General features: G+C 47.0%; 1 protein-coding gene across 2 annotated transcripts in view; it reads left to right on the top strand.

Annotated features, from left to right (window-relative positions):
• Window positions 1-5,136: 5,136 nt before the first annotated feature.
• THRAP3 (thyroid hormone receptor associated protein 3) overlaps window positions 5,137-22,079 on the top strand; it is a 39,818-nt gene continuing 22,875 nt past the window's right edge. For both annotated transcript variants that reach the window (XM_049774670.1, XM_049774669.1), the window contains exons 1-3: window positions 5,137-5,204; window positions 11,339-11,467; window positions 18,095-18,258. In XM_049774670.1, the coding sequence (XP_049630627.1) occupies window positions 18,122-18,258 (137 nt within the window). In that variant the 5' untranslated portion in view covers window positions 5,137-5,204; window positions 11,339-11,467; window positions 18,095-18,121. The remainder of the gene's footprint in view (window positions 5,205-11,338; window positions 11,468-18,094; window positions 18,259-22,079) is intronic.

Genomic DNA, 22,079 nt, shown 5'->3' with positions numbered 1-22,079 from the left:
GGTTAAGGTGTTTGCCTTCCATCTCCACCCAATTCCAGTTCAAATACTAGGTACCACATTTTTCTCCTGAATACCACCAGAGGTCACTCCTGACACAAACACTGAGCCAGAAAAAGACCCTCAGTATGGCCAGGTGTGATCCAATTTCCTACTACTCCCATTACTTATTATTTTGGGCAGGCCACACCCAGTCGATGCTCAAGGGTTACTCGTTGATCCTTACTAGAGGTGCCAAGGGACTATCCGGGATGTCTACTACTGCTCCAGGCCTACTCTTCTTTTTTCTTAATATTATCTCTCTAGACTACTTACTCTATTTCTTCTTCTTTTCCTCCTCCACCTCTTCCTCCTCCTCCTTCTACTTTTTCTTTTTTTTTTGGGGGGGGGGAATACCCAGAAGTGCTCAGGGGTTACTTCTGGTTCTGTGCTCAGAAATCATTCCTGGGCTTGAGAGATAGCATGGAAGTAGGGCATTTGCCTTCTTGCATGCAGAAGGATGGTGGTTTGAATCCCGGCATCCCATATGGTTCCGAGCTTGCCAGGAGTGCTTTTTTTGGGGGGGGGTCACACCCAGCAGTGCTCAGGGGTTACTCTTGGCTCTATGCTCAGTAATCTCCCCTGGCAGGCACAGGGGATCATATCGGATGCCGGGATTTAAACCACCGTCCTTCGCATGAAAGGCAAATGCCTTACCTCCATGCTATCTCTCCGGCCCCCAGAAGCGATTTCTGAGCATGGAATCAGGAGAAACAACTGAGTGCTGCTGGGTGTGACACAAAAGCCAAAAAAAAGAAAGAAAAGAAAGAAAGAGGGGCCGGGCGGTGGCGCAAGAGGTAAGGTGTCTGCCTTGCCTGCGCTAGCCTTGGACGGACCACAGTTCGATCCCCCGGTGTCCCATATGGTCCCCCAAGCCAGGAGCAACTTCTGAGCGCATAGCCAGGAGTAACCCCTGAGCATCACCGGGTGTGGCCCAAAAACCAAAAAAAAAAAAAAAAAGAAAGGAAGGAAGGAAGGAAGGAAGGAAGGGAGGAAGGGAGAGAGAAAGAGAGGAAGGAAGGAAGGAAGGAAGGGAGAGAGAAAGAGAGGAAGGAAGGAAGGAAAGAAGGAAGGAAGGAAGGAAGGAAGGAAGGAAGGAAGGAAGGAAGGAAGGAAGGAAGGAAGGAAGGAAGGAAGGAAGAAGAAAAAGAAAAGGAAAAGAAATCATTCCTGGTAGGCATGGGGTAGGCATAGGATGTCAGGATTCAAACCCACATGTAAAGCAAACATTGTCCCCATTGCGCTATCTTTCCAGCTTCTGGATTGTTTCAGCCACCTGAAAATATTTTGTTGTTAGGGACTGGAGTGATAGCACAATGGGAAAGGTCTTGCATGCGGCCAACCTGAGTTCAATCCACGTCATCCTCTATGGTCCCCCAAGTCTGCCAGGAGCCATTTCTAAGCGCAGAGCCAAGAGTAAGTAATCCCTAAGTGCTGGCAGGTGTGGCCTGGCCAAAACAAACAAAACAAAAGATATATTGGAGGTAGGCCAGAGCGATAGCACAGCAAATAGGGTATTTGCCTTGCATGCGACTGACCTGGGCTCAATCCTCAGCATCCTATGATTCCCTTATTACTAAGGAGTGATTCCTGAGTGAAGAACCAGGAGTAAGCCCCGAGTACCACCAGGTGTAACCCCAAAACAAAACCAAACATATAAGCTATTGGAGGGGGTTGGAGAGAGTAAGGCCCACTTTGCATGTGGCTGACCTAATTAAATTCCAGGCATCCTAGATGATCCCCTGAACTCTTCCAGGAGCAATTCCTGAATGTAGAGCGAGGAGTAACCCCTGAATATCACTGCGTGTGACCCAAAAACAAAAACATGGAGCATGCCATACTGGAGCATGCCAGCTCACTCAGGGAAAAAGGCTGAATGAGGGGCCGGAGAGATAGCATGGAGGTAGGGCGTTTGCCTTTCATGCAGAAGGTCATCGGTTCGAATCCCGGCATCCCATATGGTCCCCCGAGCCTGCCAGGAGCTATTTCGGAGTATGAAGCCAGGAGTAACCCCTGAGCGCTATCGGGTGTGACCCAAAAACAAAACCAAAAGGCTGAATGAGGAGAGGGCAAATATCTGGGCCAGGGAACCTGGTAGGGGTGGAAGACAGTTAAGAAATCTGGCATAGGGGCCGGGCGGTGGCGCTGGAGGTAAGGTGCCTGCCTTGCCTGCGCTAGCCTAGGACGGACCGCGGTTCGATCCCCCGGTGTCCCATATGGTCCCCCAAGAAGCCAGGAGCAACTTCTGAGCGCATAGCCAGGAGTAACCCCTGAGCGGCACAAGGTGTGGCCCAAAAACCAAAAAAAAAAAAAAGAAATCTGGCATAGGGCCCGGAGAGATAGCACAGCGGTGTTTGCCTTGCAAGTAGCCGATCCAGGACCAAAGGTGGTTGGTTTGAATCCTGGTGTCCCATATGGTCCCCCGTGCCTGCCAGGAGCTGTTTCTGAGCAGACAGCCAGGAGTAACCCCTGAGCATAGCCGGGTGTGGCCCCCAAAAAAACTTAAAACAAACAAACAAAAAAAAGTAATTGAAAATGAAATTGGATCAGAGAGTTTCAAGAAGCATTACTCAGCATGCAGCCTGCAGCCAGTGCCCAAAGAAGGAACAAAGATGCGGCCTGGAGGGAACACTTCTGAGGCTGCATGGCTGCCTGAGGCTTAAATTGGGCCTGATAAAACATTAATCCTTCTGTAATTATCTAAGGTTACTGTCTATTCTGGCTGGGGGAATAGACATCAGTCAAAAATGGATTCCTGGGGGGCCCAGAAAGATAGCATGGAGGTAAGGCGTTTGCCTTGCATACAGAAGTGTTGCAAATCAGCCCTTGATGGGGCTGGATGATGGTGGGATGGAGGATGAGGTCTTTCTCCTCCAGCTGTGACCACAGGTCTGCCACCCTGTTCAGCCGGTGGTTCTGAGGTGATAGCAGGTTGTAGAAAACTCACAGGTAGTCAGGCTTCAGGAGATCTCAGCTTTATTTAGTGGATAAGGCTGAAGAAAAAGCCCCAGAATGAGCCCCAGAAAAAGCCATAGCCTCCCAAAGACCCTTGCTTTTATACACAAGAATCAGGTACCACCCTTGAGTGGGAGCAGAATGCCAAGTAAGAAATAATCCAATATACTATTACTAGGGTAGGGCACAATTATTGTTTAGGGTAGGATCAGTAACCCAGCACAGAAGGACAGTGGTTCGAATCGAATCCTGGCAGCTCATATGGTCCCCTGAACCTGCCAGGAGCGATTTCTGAGCATAGAGCCAGGAGTAAGCCCCAAGTTCTGCCGGGTGTGACCCAAAAACCAATAACCAAAAAATAAAAAAAAAAAAATAAAATGGGGCCCAGAGAGATAGCACAGCGGCGTTTGCCTTGCAAGCAGCCGATCCAGGACCAAAGGTGGTTGCTTCGAATCCCGGTGTCCCATATGGTCCCCCGTGCCTGCCAGGAGCTATTTCTGAACAGACAGCCAGAAGTAACCCCTGAGCACCGCCAGGTGTGATCCAAAAACAAAACAAAACAAAACAAACAAACAAACAAACAAAATGGATTCCTGGGGACTGGAAAGATAGATGTAAAGAGGATAGGACACTTGATTTAATCGTGGATAATCTGTTGTTCAATCCCTGGCATTCTAAATGATTCCCTTAGCCCTACAAGGCAGGAACCCTGAGCATAGCCAAGTGTGACTCCTCAAACAAACAAAACCAGTCCCCCCTCCAAAAAAAAATTCCTATCTTCACTAGAGCTTATCTGTAGTGGAGAAACATCAATAGGGGCCCTACTAATTAGATGCTAAGTACTGTGGGAGTACTTGAAAGATCTCTAGAAGGGGCCGGAAAGATAGCATGGAGGTAGGCGTTTGCCTAGCATGCAGGACGGTAGTTCGAATCCCGGCATCCCATACGGTCCCCCGAGCCTGGCAGGAGCAATTTCTGAGCATAGAGCTGGGAGTAACCCCTAGAGCTGCTGGGTGTGAGCCAAAAACCAAGGGGAAAAAAAAGATCACTATAAGAGCTCTGAGTATGCACATAGGGAGCACCGTGGCATACTGAGAGAGCACTCTCAGAACACTCTGGGATTATTTTTAGTGGGGAGGAGTGAAGTAATTTCCTGACTTTTTTTTTTGGGGGGGGGGCACATCTGGCTGTGCTCAGGGCTTACTCCTGGCTCTGTGCTCCTGATGGGCTTGGGGAAACCAATTTGTGTGACACAGGGGATCAAAACCAGGTCAGCCTTGTGCTAGGTAACCTGTTACCTCTTCAGAGAAAGGGCTTTCCCATTTTATAAGGCAGAAATATAACATTCTCTGCAAAAGTATTTGTCCAATACGCATGTGCCTAGATCCACTGGAACTGAAAAGGTCTTTTTCAGTACCAGAGAATCTGGGGTTGCAGCAGGGATGCCCACCACCTAAGATCGGTTTAGATGGAAGCTCCTAATTGTCCTGCATGGGGGAAGGCAGCTCTCCAAGGCACACTGGGATCTCTGAGGGAGGTCACACTATCCCAACAGTTAACTCCATTTTGTATCGCGTTTCCAGGGAATTACATTCAAGGCCTTCCACTGTGGGAGCCTGCAACAATTTCCTCAAGTCTCAGAGGGCAGAAAACCGAGGCTCCCTCAGAGAAGAAAGAGGAACTGACTCAGGGTCACCAGGCCGAATTTGAAGGCCAGATTCCCCTAGCTCGGAGCCTTGTCCGTCCGAGAAACCAGGCCGCGTTGTGAGTGGAAGTTTAGGCCTCCTTCTCCAAGCCGCTTCCAAAATGGCGGCGCCGTGTGGCGTCAGCAACAACGCCCCCGCCTCTTCCGTCCATCTCCCAGCTACACTCAGCCGGGGGAGGAGGGGGCGAGGTGGGGAAAGGGACGGAACGGAGCGCACCCACGTGACCGCCGACAACGAGGCGCGTGACGCAAGCGGCGTGGGGCCCCGCCTCCCGCTCGCTTTGCCTTTTGGGAAACGTAGTTCGGGAATCGGCCTAACTATCAACAAGAGGCGGCGCTAGGACTACATTTCCCAGAAGGCCGCTCGGCGCCGCCGCCACCGCCTTCGTGAACGTCGGAGAGCGGGGACGCGACGCTGGGCGCGCTGAGAAGCGGGGAGAGAGAGAGAGAGAGAAGAGAGAGAGAGGTTCGGGCCGGTTGTGCCGTTGCGAGGCGCATCGCGGCCTAGGTGAGTTAAGGATGGCAGATAAGTCTGAGGCGCCGTTCGCACAGCTCTAACGCTTTCGGATTGCAGCTTCTCATGGCGGCTGAGGCCCAGTCAGGCGGGCTGGGGGGGAGAAGGCCGCACTCACGCCTCCTGGCTCGGCCTCCGAGCGGGCCTCGAGCGCGCGGCTCCTCCCCGTCCCCGTCCCCGCCCTTGAGGGCCGCTTCCCCGCGCTAGGCCGCTCTCTGCTCGTCCTCCTCCCCCTCTCCTTTTGGCCCCCCGAACCCCATTCTCGGGGTTTCTCCCTGACCCGGAACTCGTGCGTGCGCGCCCCGCCCTTCCCCCACCCCGGCTCCACCGGCCCGTCGTGCCGCGCTTGCAAGGCCGCATGTGGCCGGCGCTGGCTAAAAAGGGGGCCCCCCATTCCCCCATTCCTATCCTGCACGGCCAGGAGCGGCCTGGTCGTTCGGACTCCGTCGCCCACCCACCCAACCACCCACGCGATCGAAGGTGAGGAAGGAACACCCGATCGGCCTCTCCGAGATCTACTTGTCAGAGGCGATTTTCTTTGCTCGAAGCAAATCTTATTTTTTTTCTTTTTTGCTTTTGTTTTTTGGGTCCCACCCGGCGGCCTTCAGGGGTTCCTCCTGGCTCTTAACGCTGAGAAATGGCTCTCGGCAGGCTCATTGAGGGAACCCTATGGGGTGCCCGATTCGAACCGTCGTCCTTCTGCATGCAAAGCAAACGCCCTACCTCCGTGCTATCTTATCTCTCCGGCCCCCCCTCCCCCAAGTTTTCTTTTTTTTTTTGGAGATTTTTTGGGGAAAGCGTCGGCCCTTCTTTGCTCTTCGTGATCGCACGCAGGCGTGGACTCGCATTTGGGCCTCGAAGTTGGATTTCGGCTGCAGGAGGACGGAGCTTGCCGGGACAGATTGGATTCCTGGAGTGCGGAGTGTTTGTGGTGGGGCGCGGATAAGAACCCCTTGTCCGCGCTTCAAGTTGTATTTTTTTTTTAATTTTCTAGTCTTTGATGTTTAGGTGCCTCTCCCGAGCTTCATGAATAACGGGGATCGCTTTCCGAGTTAGTTGAAGGAGATGAAATTGGATGGAAGCCGTTCTGCGTGCTCTCCCTGGCCCTTCATTGAATTTTATTTTTTTGGGGGGGTCACACCCGTTGACATACAGGGGTGACTCCTAGCTATATGTTCAGAAATCGCTCTTGGCTTGGGGGGGACGACCTATGGGACACCAGGGATCGAAACCAGGTCTGCCTTGGGTCCGAGCGTGCAAGGCAAACTTTGCCTTACCGCTGCGTTATCGCTCCGGCCCCCTCTTCATTGAAGTTTGTCGTGGTTCGTTGGTCGATGGCGGGACAGGGCATGTGGAAAAGCATGTGGAGCGCTCTTGGCCTTTTTCTTTCTTCCTTTCCCTTTCCTTTTTCGTTTGCGACTGTCTTGGTTTGTCTAACGCCCATCGAGTTCATTGATCTGCCCAGCCCGGAGCCGGTTATTTCATCGACGCCCGGTAAAGAGCCAGCCCCTACCGGCTGCTGTTGGTAATCTACTTGGGAAGGAAGGAAATCCAGCCGGGAGCAAGATCGAACGGTTTTTTCTGCCGCCATTTCCGCTTTGTAGTTTGTAGAAGAGGTGATTTTGGGAAATTGGGAGTTGGGGGCCGGAGAGATAGCACAGCGGTAGAGCGTTTGCTTTGCACTCAGCCGACCCGGGACGAGCTGGGGTTCATTCCCCGGCATCCCTCATATAGTCTCCCAGGCCTGCCAAGAGCAGTTTCAGAGCGTGGAGGCAGGAGTAACCCCTGAGCGCCGCCGGGTGTGGCCTAAAAATCAAAAAGAAAAAATTGGAGTGGTAAGGGGGGGGGGGGGGAATTGCTCAGCTTAGGTAGGGTTATTGCCCTGCAGTGTGAGTTCCTGGGTTCCATTCCTAACATCGCTAAAGGCCCCGGGCACTTAATAGAAAAAACGTTCTATATAACCAATTTTAGTTTTTTCTTTATTTAAAATTTTTTTTGTTGTTGATGGAACCCAGATCCTCACATGGAAGGCAAGTGCCTTACAGCTGAGCTACAAGTACCCCATTCCCTGAATTTAAAAAAAAAAACAACAAAACTCAACAAAAAAACCCTTTAAGGTCAATTAAAGATCTCCAAATTGATTTTATTTTGGTTTTTGGGTCACACCTGGCAGCGCTCAAGGGTTACTCCTGGCTCTATGCTCAGAAATAGCTCCTGGCAGGCTCGGGGGATCATATGGGATGCCGGGATTCGAACCAATGTCCTGCGTGCAAGGCAAAAGTCTTACCTCCAAGCTTATCTCTCCGGCCCTCTCATTTTTTTTTAATTTGCAGACTAGGTATAGTCAAATGCCGATGACGGTGATAGTAAGGAAATATTTCTTTCTTTTTTTTTTTTGGGGGGGGGTCACACCCGGTGGTGCTCAGGGGTTACTCCTGGCTGTCTGCTCAGAAATAGCTCCTGGCAGGCACGGGAAGGAATATTTCTGAGATTAGCACAGATGGTGAGGGAACTTGAACGTCAGATGTACAATTTATTTTTTTGTTGCTGGTTTTGATCACTTGAGGATCTTAAGGTGCTATTTTTTTTTTTTTTTTTTGATTTTTGGCCACACCCGGCGTTGCTCAGGGGTTACTCCTGGCTGTCTGCTCAGAAATAGCTCCTGGCAGGCACGGGGGACCATATGGGACACCGGGATTCGAACCAACCACCTTTGGTTCTGGATCGGCTGCTTGCAAGGCAAACGCGCTGTGCTATCTCTCTGGGCCCTTAAGGTGCTATTCTATTTCTCTCGTGCACAAAAACAAAACAGAAAGATAATGAATGTTAATGAAAGCATGATGAATGTTTTTCCATAACAAATTATAATGAATGCTCTTCTCAAATATGAAATATTCTGTAAACATGTATGATTGGTACGGTGTTTTATTTTTCAAATACAGTAGGAGCGTCTACTATCAGGTGTGTCTATACTAGGGTGGGAATGAGACAAAGGAGTCTTGTCTCTTGGGAACTTTATGGAGGAATACAACAAATGAATAGCATTGAGTAAAATGCTGTATGTGGTGCTATCAGACTGGGGGTTCTGTTGATAAAAGAGAGGACTGGGAAAGTTTTTATTGCCTGGGATCAAACCCAGGAGTTCTTGTAGTCAAGTCTTGAGTTGTACTGTTGAACGATATCCCTGCATATGTGAGTTGAAGGGGAGAGCGTTCCAGGAGAGAGCAGAAAGTGCCAGTCTTGAAGATAGCAAGAATTTGGAATGCTTTCAGAACTATAAAGAGGCCAAGGAGGCAGACACTGTAGTGAAGGAAGTGGTTGAAGATGAGCTTAGAGAAGTTAGGCAGTTCAAGAGGACATTGAAGCATTCTGGTGGGTGGGAGGGGTTGATGTATATTTGAAAATTGCTTTTGCATAAGTTTGAAAAATGTATTTCAGGGATATCAATTAGGTAGCTACTAATAGCCTATGCTAGAGGTTATTAAGTAGAGTGATGTGTAGAGGGGCATGTTTGGAAAAATAAAGATTATTCTTTATTTTTACTTAAGTGTTTGGGTCACACTCAGCGATGTTAAGACTTACTCCTGGCCCGAGAGATAGCATGAGCGCTGCCGGGTGTGACCCCAAAACAAACAAACGAACAACAACAACAAAAAGACTTATGGCTCTGAGCTCAGGTATTGCTCCTAGCAGTGCTTAGGGACCATCTGGGATACTGGGATCTAACCCAGGTTGATCATAACCCAGACAAATGCCCTACCTGTTAAACTATGTTCAGCCCCTGAGGTATAATACTGTTTGTTTTTTTTGGTGGGGGTTGGGGGTGTCACACTAATGGTGCTTTGTGGTTACTCTTGGCTCTGCACTCAGGAATCACTACTGGCAGGCTCTGGGACCATAAGGGGTCCTGGGGATCAAACCCAAGTTTACCTCATGCAAGGCAAGCATCCTACTGTACTAACTCTGACCCTGGTTTTAATATTCTTTAGCCAGTTATCTTGCGACATAAGTAAGTTTTATGGCATAAATAGTGGTAGAGGGGTTTGCATTTCCCCCCAGGGTTGGTCATTCCTTTTCATCCTATTTGAGTTTCAAATTAATTTTTGTAGTTGAGCTACACCCAATATAGTGTTCAGGGATCACTTTTGGTAGTGCTCAGGTAACTGTAGGGGATTACCTGCTGGGATTGCCTTGCAAGCAGCCGATCCACGAACAAAGGTGGTTGGTTCGAATCCCGGTGTCCCATATGGTCCCCCAGTGCCTGCCAGGAGCTATTTCTGAGCAGACAGCCAGGAGTAACCCCTGAGCAAATCCGGGTGTGGCCCAAAAACCAAAAAAAAAAAAAAAAAAAGAAATCTTTTTTTTTTTTTTTTTTGTGGTTTTTGGGTCACACCCGGCAGTGCTCAGGGGTTTTTCCTGGCTCCATGCTCAGAAATTGCTCCTGGCAGGCACAGGGGACCATATGGGGCGCCGGGATTCGAACCGATGACCTCCTGCATGAAAGGCAAACGCCTTACCTCCATGCTATCTCTCCGGCCCCAAAAAAAGAAATCTTAATTGGCCATACGCAAGGCAAATAAATGCCCTGGCTGTTAGATTATTTCTCTGGTTTTGGAATCTCAAAATTTAAGAACCACTCAAACCCAAAGACGGTTAGAAAATATAAGGACATTAATCTGACCTCATTGTTGTTCTGCCGGATCTGCTATTTAGGATCTGGAATGTTGTAACTATATAGTTGGGCTTGCTACATAACATAGACTTAGGCAAATAAGTTATTCAATGTCTATTAGGATATTTTTGGCTCCTTTCCTGAGACTTGCTGCATAAGAACTAAGGTCTACCCACCCACCCCATGTAAAATGTGCTCACCTTCCTAACAGCACTATTTATTTAGAAATGTGGAGATTTTTTTACATTTGTGAAGGAAGTTGGGAATGTGATGGAACTGTATTTTGAACTCAGAAAAGTTATTTTAGTTTATGGGTAATACGCAGAAGTGCTCAGGAGCTTTATCAATGGAGTGCTTGGCGGTGGTTTCTGGTGGTGCTATGTTGGGGATTGAACTTGTGTGCAGGGCAAAATACCTTAATTGCCCTGTTCTGACACTGACAATCATTAAATATTTTTAAGGGGTTAGAGACCTAGAACAGGAGGCAGGACACTTGCTTGCTTCTGGCCAACACTGGTTCAACTCCCCAAATCATTGAGTAGTCTTCATATTAGGCGAGGGTGATTTGGGGGGGGTGTTGGTTTTTGGCCACACCCATCAGTGTTAATACTGGGTTAATACTGGGGTTAATACTGGCTTTATGTTCTGGGTATCACTCCTGGGGGTTTAAAGGACCACATCAAATGCTGGGGATCAAACATTAATGGCTGTGCCCAGTGCAAGCACCCTATTCACTGAAATCTCTGGCCCCAGCTAAGGGTGATTCTTTTTTTTTTTTTTGGTGGTTTTTGAGTCACACCCGGCAGTGCTCAGGGGTTATTCCTGGCTCCAGGCTCAGAAATTGCTCCTGGCAGGCACGGGGGACTATATGGGACATCGGGATTCGAACCAACCACCTTAGGTCCTGGATCGGCTGCTTGCAAGGCAAACACCACTGTGCTATCTCTCCGGGCCCAATCCAGTATACTTTTTTGTTTGCTTTTTTGGGGCCACATCTGGTGGCACTTGGGTTATTCCTGGCTCTGTGCTCAGAAATCACTCCTGGTAGGCTTGGGGGACCATATAGGATCCCAGAGATCTACCTGGTCCGTCCTGGGTCTGCAGCATGCAAGGCAAATGCCCTACTCTGTGCTAACTCCAACCCTCCAATATACTCTACTTGAAGTTAAATTGTGGAGGCCTTAAGGATGGCAAAGCTGTAGGGTATTTGTCTTGCACGTGGCCAATCCAGGACGAACCCTGTCATCCCATATGGTCCCCTGAGCCTGCCAGGGGGATTTCTGAGAAGAGCCAGGAATGGCCTCTGAGCACTACCTGATAAGACCCAAAACAAACAAACAAGTTAAATCGTGGGTTTAAGTATACACTTTTTTTTAAGCAACTATATTTCAAGGTGTAATCTGCAGATTTTGAGTTACTGTTTTAACAGTTTCTCTCTTGTTTCTCTTTGTTTCAGAACTGCATCCTAACTTTGTAAATTGAAGAAGTCAGCAGCTTAAGTATTGACAGTAAAAATACTGTCAGTATTTTTTACAGGGAGTGTCTGTTTGGGATCCGCTACAAGTGGAATCATAATTCAAATAAGGTAAATGCATGGTGGTAACAGGAACTAATAATAACTTTGCTGACTTATAAAGCCTGTCTTGTTTATCCTCAGGTCAGAGAGATAGTTCAAGGGTTAATGAATTTGCTTTTCATGTGGCTGGCCCTAATTCTTTCTCAACACCAGTTCAATCTTTTTTTTTTTTTTTTTTTTTTTTTTTTGTGGTTTTTGGGTCACACCCGGCAGTGCTCAGGGGTTATTCCTGGCTCCAGGCTCAGAAATTGCTCCTGGCAGGCACTGGAGGACCATATATGGGACGCCGGGATTTGAACCGATGACCTCCTGCATGAGAGGCAAACGCCTTACCTCCATGCTATCTCTCCGGCCCCATTTTTTTTTTTTTTTTTTTTTTTTTTTGTGGTTTTTGGGTCACACCCGGCAGTGCTCAGGGGTTATTCCTGGCTCCAGGCTCAGAAATTGCTCCTGGCAGGCACGGGAGGACCATATATGGGACGCTGGGATTCGAACCGATGACCTCCTGCATGAGAGGCAAACGCCTTACCTCCATGCTATCTCTCCGGCCCCACCAGTTCAATCTTATGCACTATATAGTTCCCTTAGCAGTGCCTGGTGTGGTCCCTGACCCCGCAGAACCCCCCTCCCCAAAGAACCACAACAAACTCCTTATTTATTTACTCACCACCCATATTCCCCTTCATACTCAGCAAGGTTTTTATTTATTTATTTATTTTATTTTTTTTTAATTTCTGGGCCACATGGGTGGCGCTCAGGGCTCACTCCTGGCTCTGCACTCAGAAATTGCTCCTGGCAGGCTCGGAGAACCATTTGGGATGCCTGGAATTAAACCCAGGTCTGTTCTGCGTCAGCAAATGCTCTACCACTGTGCTATCGCTCTGGCTCCCCATAGTCAGAAAATTTTTGTGTGAATATGTTTTTTTGGTTTTTGCACCACACCCAGTAACACCTCGGGTTACTCCTGGCTTGGGGGACTATATAGGACGCCAGGAGATCGAACTGTGGTTCATCCTAGGTTAACGTGTGCAAGGCAAATGCTCTGCCACTGCGCCAGGGCTCCAGCCCCTGAAGATATGTCTTATTCTTTCACACAACTTCAAATAATCCCAGTACTACAAGAAATGACTCTTAAGCATTTTTAGAAAATTGTGTTTTCTTTTTTTTTTGGTTTTTGGTTTTTGGGCCACACCCGGCGTTGCTCAGGGGTTACTCCTGGCTGTCTGCTCAGAAATAGCTCCTGGCAGGCACGGGGGACCATATGGGACACCGGGATTCGAACCAACCACCTTTGGTCCTGGATTGGCTGCTTGCAAGACAAACAGCGCTGTGCTATCTCTCCGGGCCCGCCTCCTTTCTTTTTCTTTCTTCCTTCCTCCCTCCTTTTTCTTCCTCCCTCCTTCCTCCCTCCTTTTTCTTCCTCCCTCCTTCCTTCCTTCCTTTTCCTTTCTGCCTCCTTCCTTTCTTCTTCCCTCCCTCCCACACCCCGAGACTCTCAGGGTAAAGTTACTCCCGCTATGTGCTCAAAAATCGCTCCTGGCTTGGGGACCATATGGGAAACTGGGAATCGAATTCAGCTTCATCCTGTGTCAGCAGCGTGAGGAGCGATTTCTGGGTGCAGAGCCAGGAATAATCCCTGAGCACTGACAGGTGTGGCCCAAAAAACAAAATAAGGGGCCGGGCGGTGGCGCTCGAGGTAAGGTGCCTGCCTTACCTGCGCTAGCCTAGGAGACAGACCGCGGTTCGATCCCCCGGCGTCCCATATGGTCCCCCAAGCCAGGAGCGACTTCTGAGCGCATAGCCAGGAGTAACCCCTGAGCGTCACCGGGTGTGGCCCAAAAACCAAAAACCAAAAATAAATAAATAAATAAATAAATAAAAGTAGTTGATAATGGATCAGGTTCAGAATTTGAATATTTGAAAAGATATAATCGTAAGTGTCCTTTGAGGAGCATGCTGTTTGAGAGCCTTGGGTTGAATTGTAAAAGAACTTAGATTACATTTATGAAGTCTTAAGTTTGATTCCCAGCACCTTAAAACCCCATATTAGGGGCTGGAGAGATAGCATGGAGGTAAGGCGTTTGCCTTGCATGCAGAAGGCATGCAAGGTGGTTCGAATCATGGCATCCCATATGGTCCCCCGAGCTTGCCAGGAGCTATTTCTGAGCGTAGAGCCAGGAGTAACCCGTGTGCTGCCGGGTGTGACCTCCCAAAAAAAAACCCCATATTATATATATTATAATATATATACAAATAAATATGTATTTATTTCAAGGGCAGGGTTTGGTCTTGGACCACACCCAGCGGTGCTCAGGGTTTACTCTGGCTCTTAAATACCATTTGGGATGCTAGAGATTGAATCAAGGTCTGCTGCATGCAAGGCTAGTGTCCCCCTTGCTGTTTTATTGATCTGGCTCCAAACCAACTTCTTTAAAAGTGAGGAAAAAGGGACCGGAGAGATAGCACTGGAGAGATAGCACTGCGGCGTTTGCCTTGCAAGCAGCCGATCCAGAACCTAAGGTGGTTGGTTCGAATCCTGGCGTCCCATATGGTCCCCCATACCTGCCAGGAGTAACCCCTGAACACTGCCTAGTGTGGCCCCAAACCACCCCCCCCAAAAAAAATAGTGAGGAGAAAACATTTCCATTGGCTATACATACACATGTAAGCTGAGATTAAAGTTGTTACCCTTCCCTAAGGATAGAGGAGTCTCTAGGGTGATTCTTAAGACTCAGCTGTTGAACTATGTCATTTTGTTTATATAATGATTGTGTATATCATCCTGAACCATTAAGCAAGTTGTTGGGTTTTTCTTTTGTTGTTTTTTTTTTGATGGGGCTACTCACCTGTCGGTTCTCAGGGGTTACTCCTGGCTCCACTCAGTAATCATTCCTGGCAGGCTTGGGACCATATGGGATACCAGGTATCAAACTCTTGTCGGCCAGATATGAGGCCAAAACCCTACCTATTGTGTTGTCATTCTGGCCCCCACCATTATGCAAGTTCTCTGAAGGAAACCTTAGATCCCTATCTTAGGACTATTGTGATGAATGGGTTCTTAATGAATTGATCATCAGATTGCTGTTGATTTATCCCAGTTGACATTCTGTAACAGGGATTTATTCTCCAAAGGTTATGAACTTAGTGTGGCTCAGGGAAACAGATAAGGTGCTGGTGTCAAGCCTGTGTAAAGCACTTTGAAGGTATATGCCTGCCCACTATATTCTCAAGTCCAAGCTCACAATTTGTACACTATCTTTTGGATGCTGTACTGAATGAAGTTTAGCTTTTGGGGGTTTTGATAGTCTAAAAATGTACTTTTTTGGGCCCGGAGAGATAGCACAGCGGTGTTTGCCTTGCAAGCAGCCGATCCAGGACCAAAGGTGGTTGGTTCGAATCCCAGTGTCCCATATGGTCCCCCGTGCTGCCAGGAGCTATTTCTGAGCAGACAGCCAGGAGTAACCCCTGAGCAACGCCGGGTGTGGCCCAAAAACAAAACAAAAAAAAATGTACTTTTTTTTTTACCTGTGGCCACACCCAGAAGTACTTGGGGATTACTTCTGGCTCTGCACTCACTCAGAAATCACTCCTGACAGTACTGGGAGGACCATATGGAATGTGGAGATTGACTTCACATACAAAACATGCACCTTACCCACTGAATCTCCAGACCCAAAACATGACCCAAAAGCTACAAAAGAAGAGCCACTTAACACAGTGTATAGAAAAGACCTTTTGGCCCTGAGAGATAGCACAGCGGCGTTTGCCTTGCAAACAGCCAGTCCTGGACCAAAGGTGGTTGGTTCGAATCCCGGTGTCCCATATGGTCCCCCGTGCCTGCCAGGAGCTATTTCTGAGCAGACAGCCAGGAGTAACCCCTGAGCACCGCCGGGTGTGGCCCAAAAACCAAAAAAAAAAAAAAAAAAAAAAGAAAAGAAAAGAAAAGAAAAGACCTTTTGTTTGTTGGTTTTGGTTTTTGGGTCACACCCAGAGACCCTCTGGGTTACTCCTGGCTCTGCGCTCAGAAATCACTCCTGACAGGCTCTGAGGATCATATGGGATGCTGGGAATGGAACCTGGGTTCGTCCAGGGTTGGCTGCTGTGCTATTGCTCCGGCCCCCTAGAAAGGCCCTCTGATTTGATTTTTTTTTGTTTTGTTTTTGTTTTTGGGCCACACCCAGCGTTGCTCAGGGGTTACTCCTGGCTGTCTGCTCTGAAATAGCTCCTGGCAGGCACAGGGGACCATATGGGACACCGGGATTCGAACCAACCACCTTAGGGTCCTGGATCGGTTGCTTGCAAGGCAAACAGCGCTGTGCTATCTCTCCGGGCCCCCTTTGATTTGATTTCTTTGGGAATATGGGTGGGATGCTAATTTAAGTCTTCGCCAAATAATTACCTGGGACCGGAGAGATAGCACAGCTGTGTTTGCCTTGCAAGCAGCTGATCCAGGACCGAAGGTGGTTGGTTCGAATCCTGGCTTCCCACATGGTCCCCCATGTCTGCCAGGAGCTATTTCTTTTTTTTGTTTGTTTTTGTTTTTTTTTGTTTTTGGGTCACATCCGGCGTTGCTCAGGGGTGACTCCTGGCTGTCTGCTCAGAAATAGCTCCTGGCAGGCACGGGGGACCATATGGGACACCTGGATTCGAACCAACCACCTTTGGTCCTGGGTCGGCACCGCTGTGCTATCTCTCTGGGCCCGCCAGGAGCTATTTCTGAGCAGATAACCAGGAGTAACCCCTGAGCATAGCCGGATGTGGCCCCCCCAAAAAATGTTATTACCCTAGAGATTCCCATAGATGCTCTTGATCTTTGTTTCCCTTTTCCTTCCCTCTTACTCAGGAGAGGGTAATCTCTAGAGAAAAGTCATGAAATAGTAAACACATTCAGTATTTCACTTGAACTTGGCTTTCCTGCTCTAATTATCTAAAAGCGTACAGAACACAAAATCAGGTACACTACTTTGCCTAAAGCCCTTGGTAGTTTGCTGTCTAATGGTGGAGGGGGTTAATTAGGATAGGGAAACACCCAGCATTGATGTTGGCTGCTCTTGGCTGAAGAACTGGCCTAACATCAGGCTAGTGCTGTGCTTAAGGATATTCACTTCCTGGCAGTGCTCTGGGGATCATATGTAGTGCAGGGATTGAGCAGGGGTTGGTTGCATGTAAAGTATCACCTTAACTATTTTTTTGTTTTTGGATCACACCCAACAATATTCTTGACTGAACTCAGGAGTGCAGCACTTGGGGAATCATATGGTATGCTGAGGGAATGCTGGTCACCTGCAAGACAATCTGGCCCCTTCACTTAACTCTCTTCTAAACTCCTTGGAATATTATTTTGTTTTGCCAAAAAATTTCTTAAGGGACCGAAGTGATAGTTAGGGCTCTTACCTTGCCAACCTATGTTTGAATCCCTCTCATCCCATATGGTCCCTGAGCCTACCAGAAGTGATTTCCTGAGCAGGTGTGGCCCAAAGACCAGAATAATAATAATAATAATAATAATAATAATAATAATAATAATAGCTTTTTTGTTTTGCCTTTACTGACTTTTGAAACTGTTAACTGTGATGACACTGGGAATGGAACCCAAATTGACTGCATTCAATCAACTTACCTGCTATACTGAATCTCTCCAGCCCAATAACCATTCTTTGATATGCTTTATCACTACAATATTCTCAAACTGTTAAAGATTTTACTTATGTATTTTAGTTATCAAAAAATACTCTCTGGGGCCGGGAAGGTGGCGCTAGAGGTAAGGTGTCTGCCTTGCATGCGTTAGCATAGGACGGACAGCGGTTTGATCCCCGGTGTCCCATATGGTCCCCCCAAACCAGGGGCAATTTCTGAGTGTATAGCCAGGAGTAACCCCTGAGCGTCAAACGGGGATGGCATTTGCCTTGTTTGTGCCCAACAAAGGTTTGATCCCTGGCATTCTGGGGTTTTTGGTTTTGTTTGTTTTTTTGTTTTTGTCTTTTTGGGCCATATCCAGCGTTGCTCAGGGGTTACTCCTGGCTATCTGCTCAGAAATAGCTCCTGGCAGGCACGGGGGACCATATGGGACACCCGGGATTCGAACCAACCACCTTTGGTCCTGGATCGGCTGCTTGCAGGAGAAACATCTCTGTGCTATCTCTCCGGGCCCGGGTTTTTGTTTTGTTTTTGGTTTGGGGCCACACCCGGCAGTGCTCAGAGATTACTCCTGGCTCTGCGCTCAGAAATAGCTCCTGGCAGGCTCAGGACCATATGGGAGGCCAGAATGGAACCCAGGTCCCTCTCAGGTTGGCCATGTGCAAGGCAAGCACTCTGCTGCTATGCTGTTGCTCTGGCCTGATCCAGGCATTCTGTGATCACATGATCCAGCCAGGAGTAATTTCTGAGTGCAGAGCCATGTATGGTTTCTGGAGCTCTTATGGAGTGATTCCTTGAACTTAGAGCCAGGAATAAGTCCTGAGCATTGTGTCCCTAAAACAAAAATGATTCCTTTTGGTGAAGAGGCACCTAGGTTTTGTTTTCTTTCTTGTCATCTGTGGGGTTTTGTTTTTGTTTTAAATTGAGTGTTCAGAGACACTCAAGTGTGAAAAATGACTCCTCTGTTTGATTTTGCTTTTATTTATTTATTTTTATTAGGAATAGTTGAAAAGTAACCCTTCAAAGATGTCAAAAACAAACAAATCCAAGTCTGGATCTCGCTCTTCACGGTCAAGATCAGCTTCAAGGTCTCGTTCTCGTTCATTTTCAAAGTCTCGTTCCCGAAGTCGGTCTGTCTCACGCTCAAGGAAACGCCGACTGAGGTAAGGCAGTGAGATTCTATATTGTGGTAATCAGTGCATTTTCTTCTAGTCATTGTGGTACTTTGGAGTACTTTTTTTAAAAAACGCTTTTTATAAACTTTAAATAGGTTGGGGGGTTGGCTCTAAGATACTCCAACTTTTTTTTCAAATCTGAAAATTAAAGTCAGTTTTTAAAGTCAATTTTGATTACTGTGCTGTTAGTCTAATTCCTTTTCTCTTCTGCCAGCTCTTGCTGTTTCTCATCACTTTGGAAGGAAAAAAAGCACTTAATTTAATTTGAACTGCTTGCTTCAAATCTCTACACATCTGATTTTTCACTGAAGTATTTTTTGAAGATTAACCACATTTTATATGCATCAGCAAAGGATAGCTAAGATGACTAATAGTATGCTCAACATTGCAAGAGAACGAAATCTTAACCCATTAAAACCTTTAAAAATGTTGGATAAGTTGAGATGGAGGTGGATGGTGAAACAGAAATCATTTATATGTACACCTGCTTTGTCATTTACTAACAAGCTGCTCTCTAAAACACTTTTTTTTTTGAGAGGGGAAACAATCTGGTAGTGCTCAGGTTACTCCTGATGATTTTGAGGGACCACATAGGGTGCCAGGTATCAATTTCCGGTGTGCTGCATGTAAGGCAGATGCCCTGCCCCCAGCTATCTTTTTAATCCCAAGCACATTTTTTTTTTTTTGGTGGATTTTGAGTCACACCTGGCAGTGCTCAGGGGTTATTCCTGGCTCTATGCTCAGAAATTGCTCCTGGCAGGCACGGGGGACCATATGGGACGCCGGGATTCGAACCGATGACCTTCTGCATGAAAGGCAGACCTTCTGCATGAAAGGCAAACGCCCTACCTCCATGCTATCTCTCCAGCCCCCCAAGCACATTTTTTAAATTTATTTATTTTGGGTTTTGGGCCACGCCCAGCAGCATTCAGGGGTTATTCCTGTGTCTGCTCAGAAATCACTTCTGGCAGGTTTGGGGGACCATAGGTTCGTCCAAGGTTTGTCCTAGGTCAGCCACATGCAAGGCAAAATGCCCTACCACTGTACTATCTCTCCGGCCCCACCAAAGCACATTTAAAAACATCTAAAAAGTCATTGTTGTGGACACCACTTTATGTTTTTAAATGTGTAAATAATGTTCTTGAATGATCAGTTTTCGTTTTTTTTGTTTGTTTGTGTGTTTTGGTTGGTTTTTTTGAGCCACACCAAGCAGTGCTCAAGGGTTGGTTACTTCTGACTCTTCATTCAGGGAGACATGGGATGCTGGGAATCATACCCAATTTCTAGTGGGTCTTTATTTTATTTTAAACATACATACATTTATGTATTTATTTTGTTTATGGTTTCGGGGCCAAACCTGGCAGTTCTCAGGTTATTCCTGCTTCTGTGCTCAGAACTGAAACCGGGGTTGTCCGGGGTCATGCCCTATGGCTGTGCTATCGCTGGTTGTTTGGTTTTTGGGCCACTCCTGGCTATGTGCTTGGGGAACATGGGATGCCAGGGGATCGAACCCTGGTCCATCCTAGGTTAGCACGTGCAGGGCAAATGCCCTACTACTGTGCCACCACTCTGACCCCTCCTCCTGTGTGTGGTTTTTTTTTTGTTTTTTTTTTTTTTGGGTTTTTGGTTTTTGGGCCACACCCGGAGGTGCTCAGGGGTTACTCCTGGCTGTCTGCTCAGAAATGGCTCCTGGCAGGCACCGGGGGACCATATGGGACACTGTATTCGAACCAACCACCTTTGGTCCTGGATCAGCTGCTTGTAAGGCAAACACTGCTGTGCTATCTCTCAAGGCCCCTCCTGTGTTTTTTTAATTCAGCCAATTTCCACACTTTAGTGAATTTCTTATTTTTTGTTGTGTTTTAGAATAGGCCAGACCTCTAGCAGTTATTATCTTTTGATTTGTTGTGGGTTGGATTTTTCATTTTTTAAAACTGTTGGCAATCTTTCAATCTTTTTTTTTTTTCTTTCACTTCCTGGCCACACCCCAGCAAGTCACAGGGTTACTCCAGGCTGGCTGGGGGGGGGGGGGGAGGGACATATGGGATGCTGGGGTTTGAACCCAGGTCAGCTGTGTGCAAGGCAAACACCCTCTTACTTGTATCCAAACTCTGGCCCCAACCTTTCAGTACATTTGAGTTAGGGAAACCCCTACCAAGGAAGAAGAGATCTTTGCTTAGCACTCTCACTTTTGGGGGGCCACACCCACTGGTGCTCAGGAGTTCCTCGTGGGCTCAGTGTTTAGAAGTTGCTACTGACAAGGCTCGGAAGACCACATGGGATGCTGGGGGTCAAACCCAGGTCCATCCCGGGACAGCTTCGTGCAAGGCAAATGCCATACCACTGTGCTATTGCTCCAGCTCCAACACTTTGCTTTTTGTCAGAATTGCGTTAAGCCAGGAGATAATTTTTTTCCTTTCTTTACCCCATTTTTGGTATATAAAACTCAAGATTTAGGGCCAGAGAGCACAGTAGCAGAGCAATTGCCTTGCACATGGCTGACCCAGGACAAACCTGGGTTTGATTCCCAGCATCCCATATGGTCCCCCGAGTCTGCCAGGAGCAATTTCTGAGCATAGAGCCAGGAATAACCCCTGAGAGCTGCTAAGTGTGGCCCAAAAACCAAAAAAAAAAAAAAAAAAAAGTTTAGTTTACTTGGGTATAACTGAAATGTTAATGTAGTTAATGGAATTTAAATAATTTGTTCAGAAACTAGATAAAATTGAAGTGGTAAAACAAATTGAGAGTTGTTAACTGAGGAGTTTGTGATAAATAGTATTCTGGGCAGATTTTCTTATTCTGAGGATCATTTGGCATTGTCAGTTCGAAAATGAGTGAGAAATTGCCTTAATATGTTCTGGGATAGGTCTAGAACTTTATATGTTTACATGCCTAGAAAATTGATATTTTAGAGAAATTTCTCCATTAGAAAGTTCATTTTTATGTTTAGTTCTAATCTGACTTCTCTGATTTTTAGAAACAGATAACTGTTGCTGGATGTTCTGTTTTTATTTCTGGCTTATCTGTTTCATGTCTTCCTCCACCCATAAGGAAAGTAAACTACTCAGAGAGCTTGAAAAAAATCATGCCTTTAAATTAATTTTAACTGTTGAATTCTACAAAATTGGAGAGAATTGATTGTTTCCTTTATTTCACAGACTGTATCCTTCTCTAAATAACTTCATTTACAATCTGCAGAGACTCAGGTTCCTGCATCTATGCAGTGACTGCGGGTTCTGGATGCAGTATGCTACAGGGCCCTCACTAGTAATTGGTGACAGAAGCAGCAGTAGTCTCTGAGGATGGGAACATGAATTGAACCCTCCTTAGTACTGGCGGTGCGTCACCTCTCATGCATAGCAATTTAACCGGGTCATACTCAGTTTCATAGCCTGCATCTGCTTCTTCCTTCTCCTTTTCTTACATTGTTATGTTTTCGAATGAAAGTGTGAAAGGTAAGTTTTGTTTTTAAATTATACACAAATAGCAATAAGGAAAAATTAGCTCTGTAAGGCATCTTTGTTGCTGGTGTCCTGGGGTAGGTAAAGAAGCTGAGTGCCATGGGTAATAAGTAATAGAAAACAAATTTGTTTCATCTCCTTTAGAGAATTAAATGGAAGTCTCTTACCAAAAAACCAACTACTAGTTTGTTCCATTGTTAAAACCTGTCACATTTGCTAAATGGGGATTTTTTTTTTTTTTTTTTTTTTTTTTTTGGTTTTTGGTTTTTGGGCCACACCCAGCGATGCTCAGGGATTACTCCTGGCTGTCTGCTCAGAAATAGCTCCTGGCAGGCACGGGGGACCTTA

Source organism: Suncus etruscus, chromosome 6, assembly GCF_024139225.1.
Source record: "Suncus etruscus isolate mSunEtr1 chromosome 6, mSunEtr1.pri.cur, whole genome shotgun sequence".
NCBI lineage: Eukaryota > Metazoa > Chordata > Mammalia > Eulipotyphla > Soricidae > Suncus > Suncus etruscus.
This window is presented reverse-complemented; position numbering and strand designations above follow the sequence as displayed.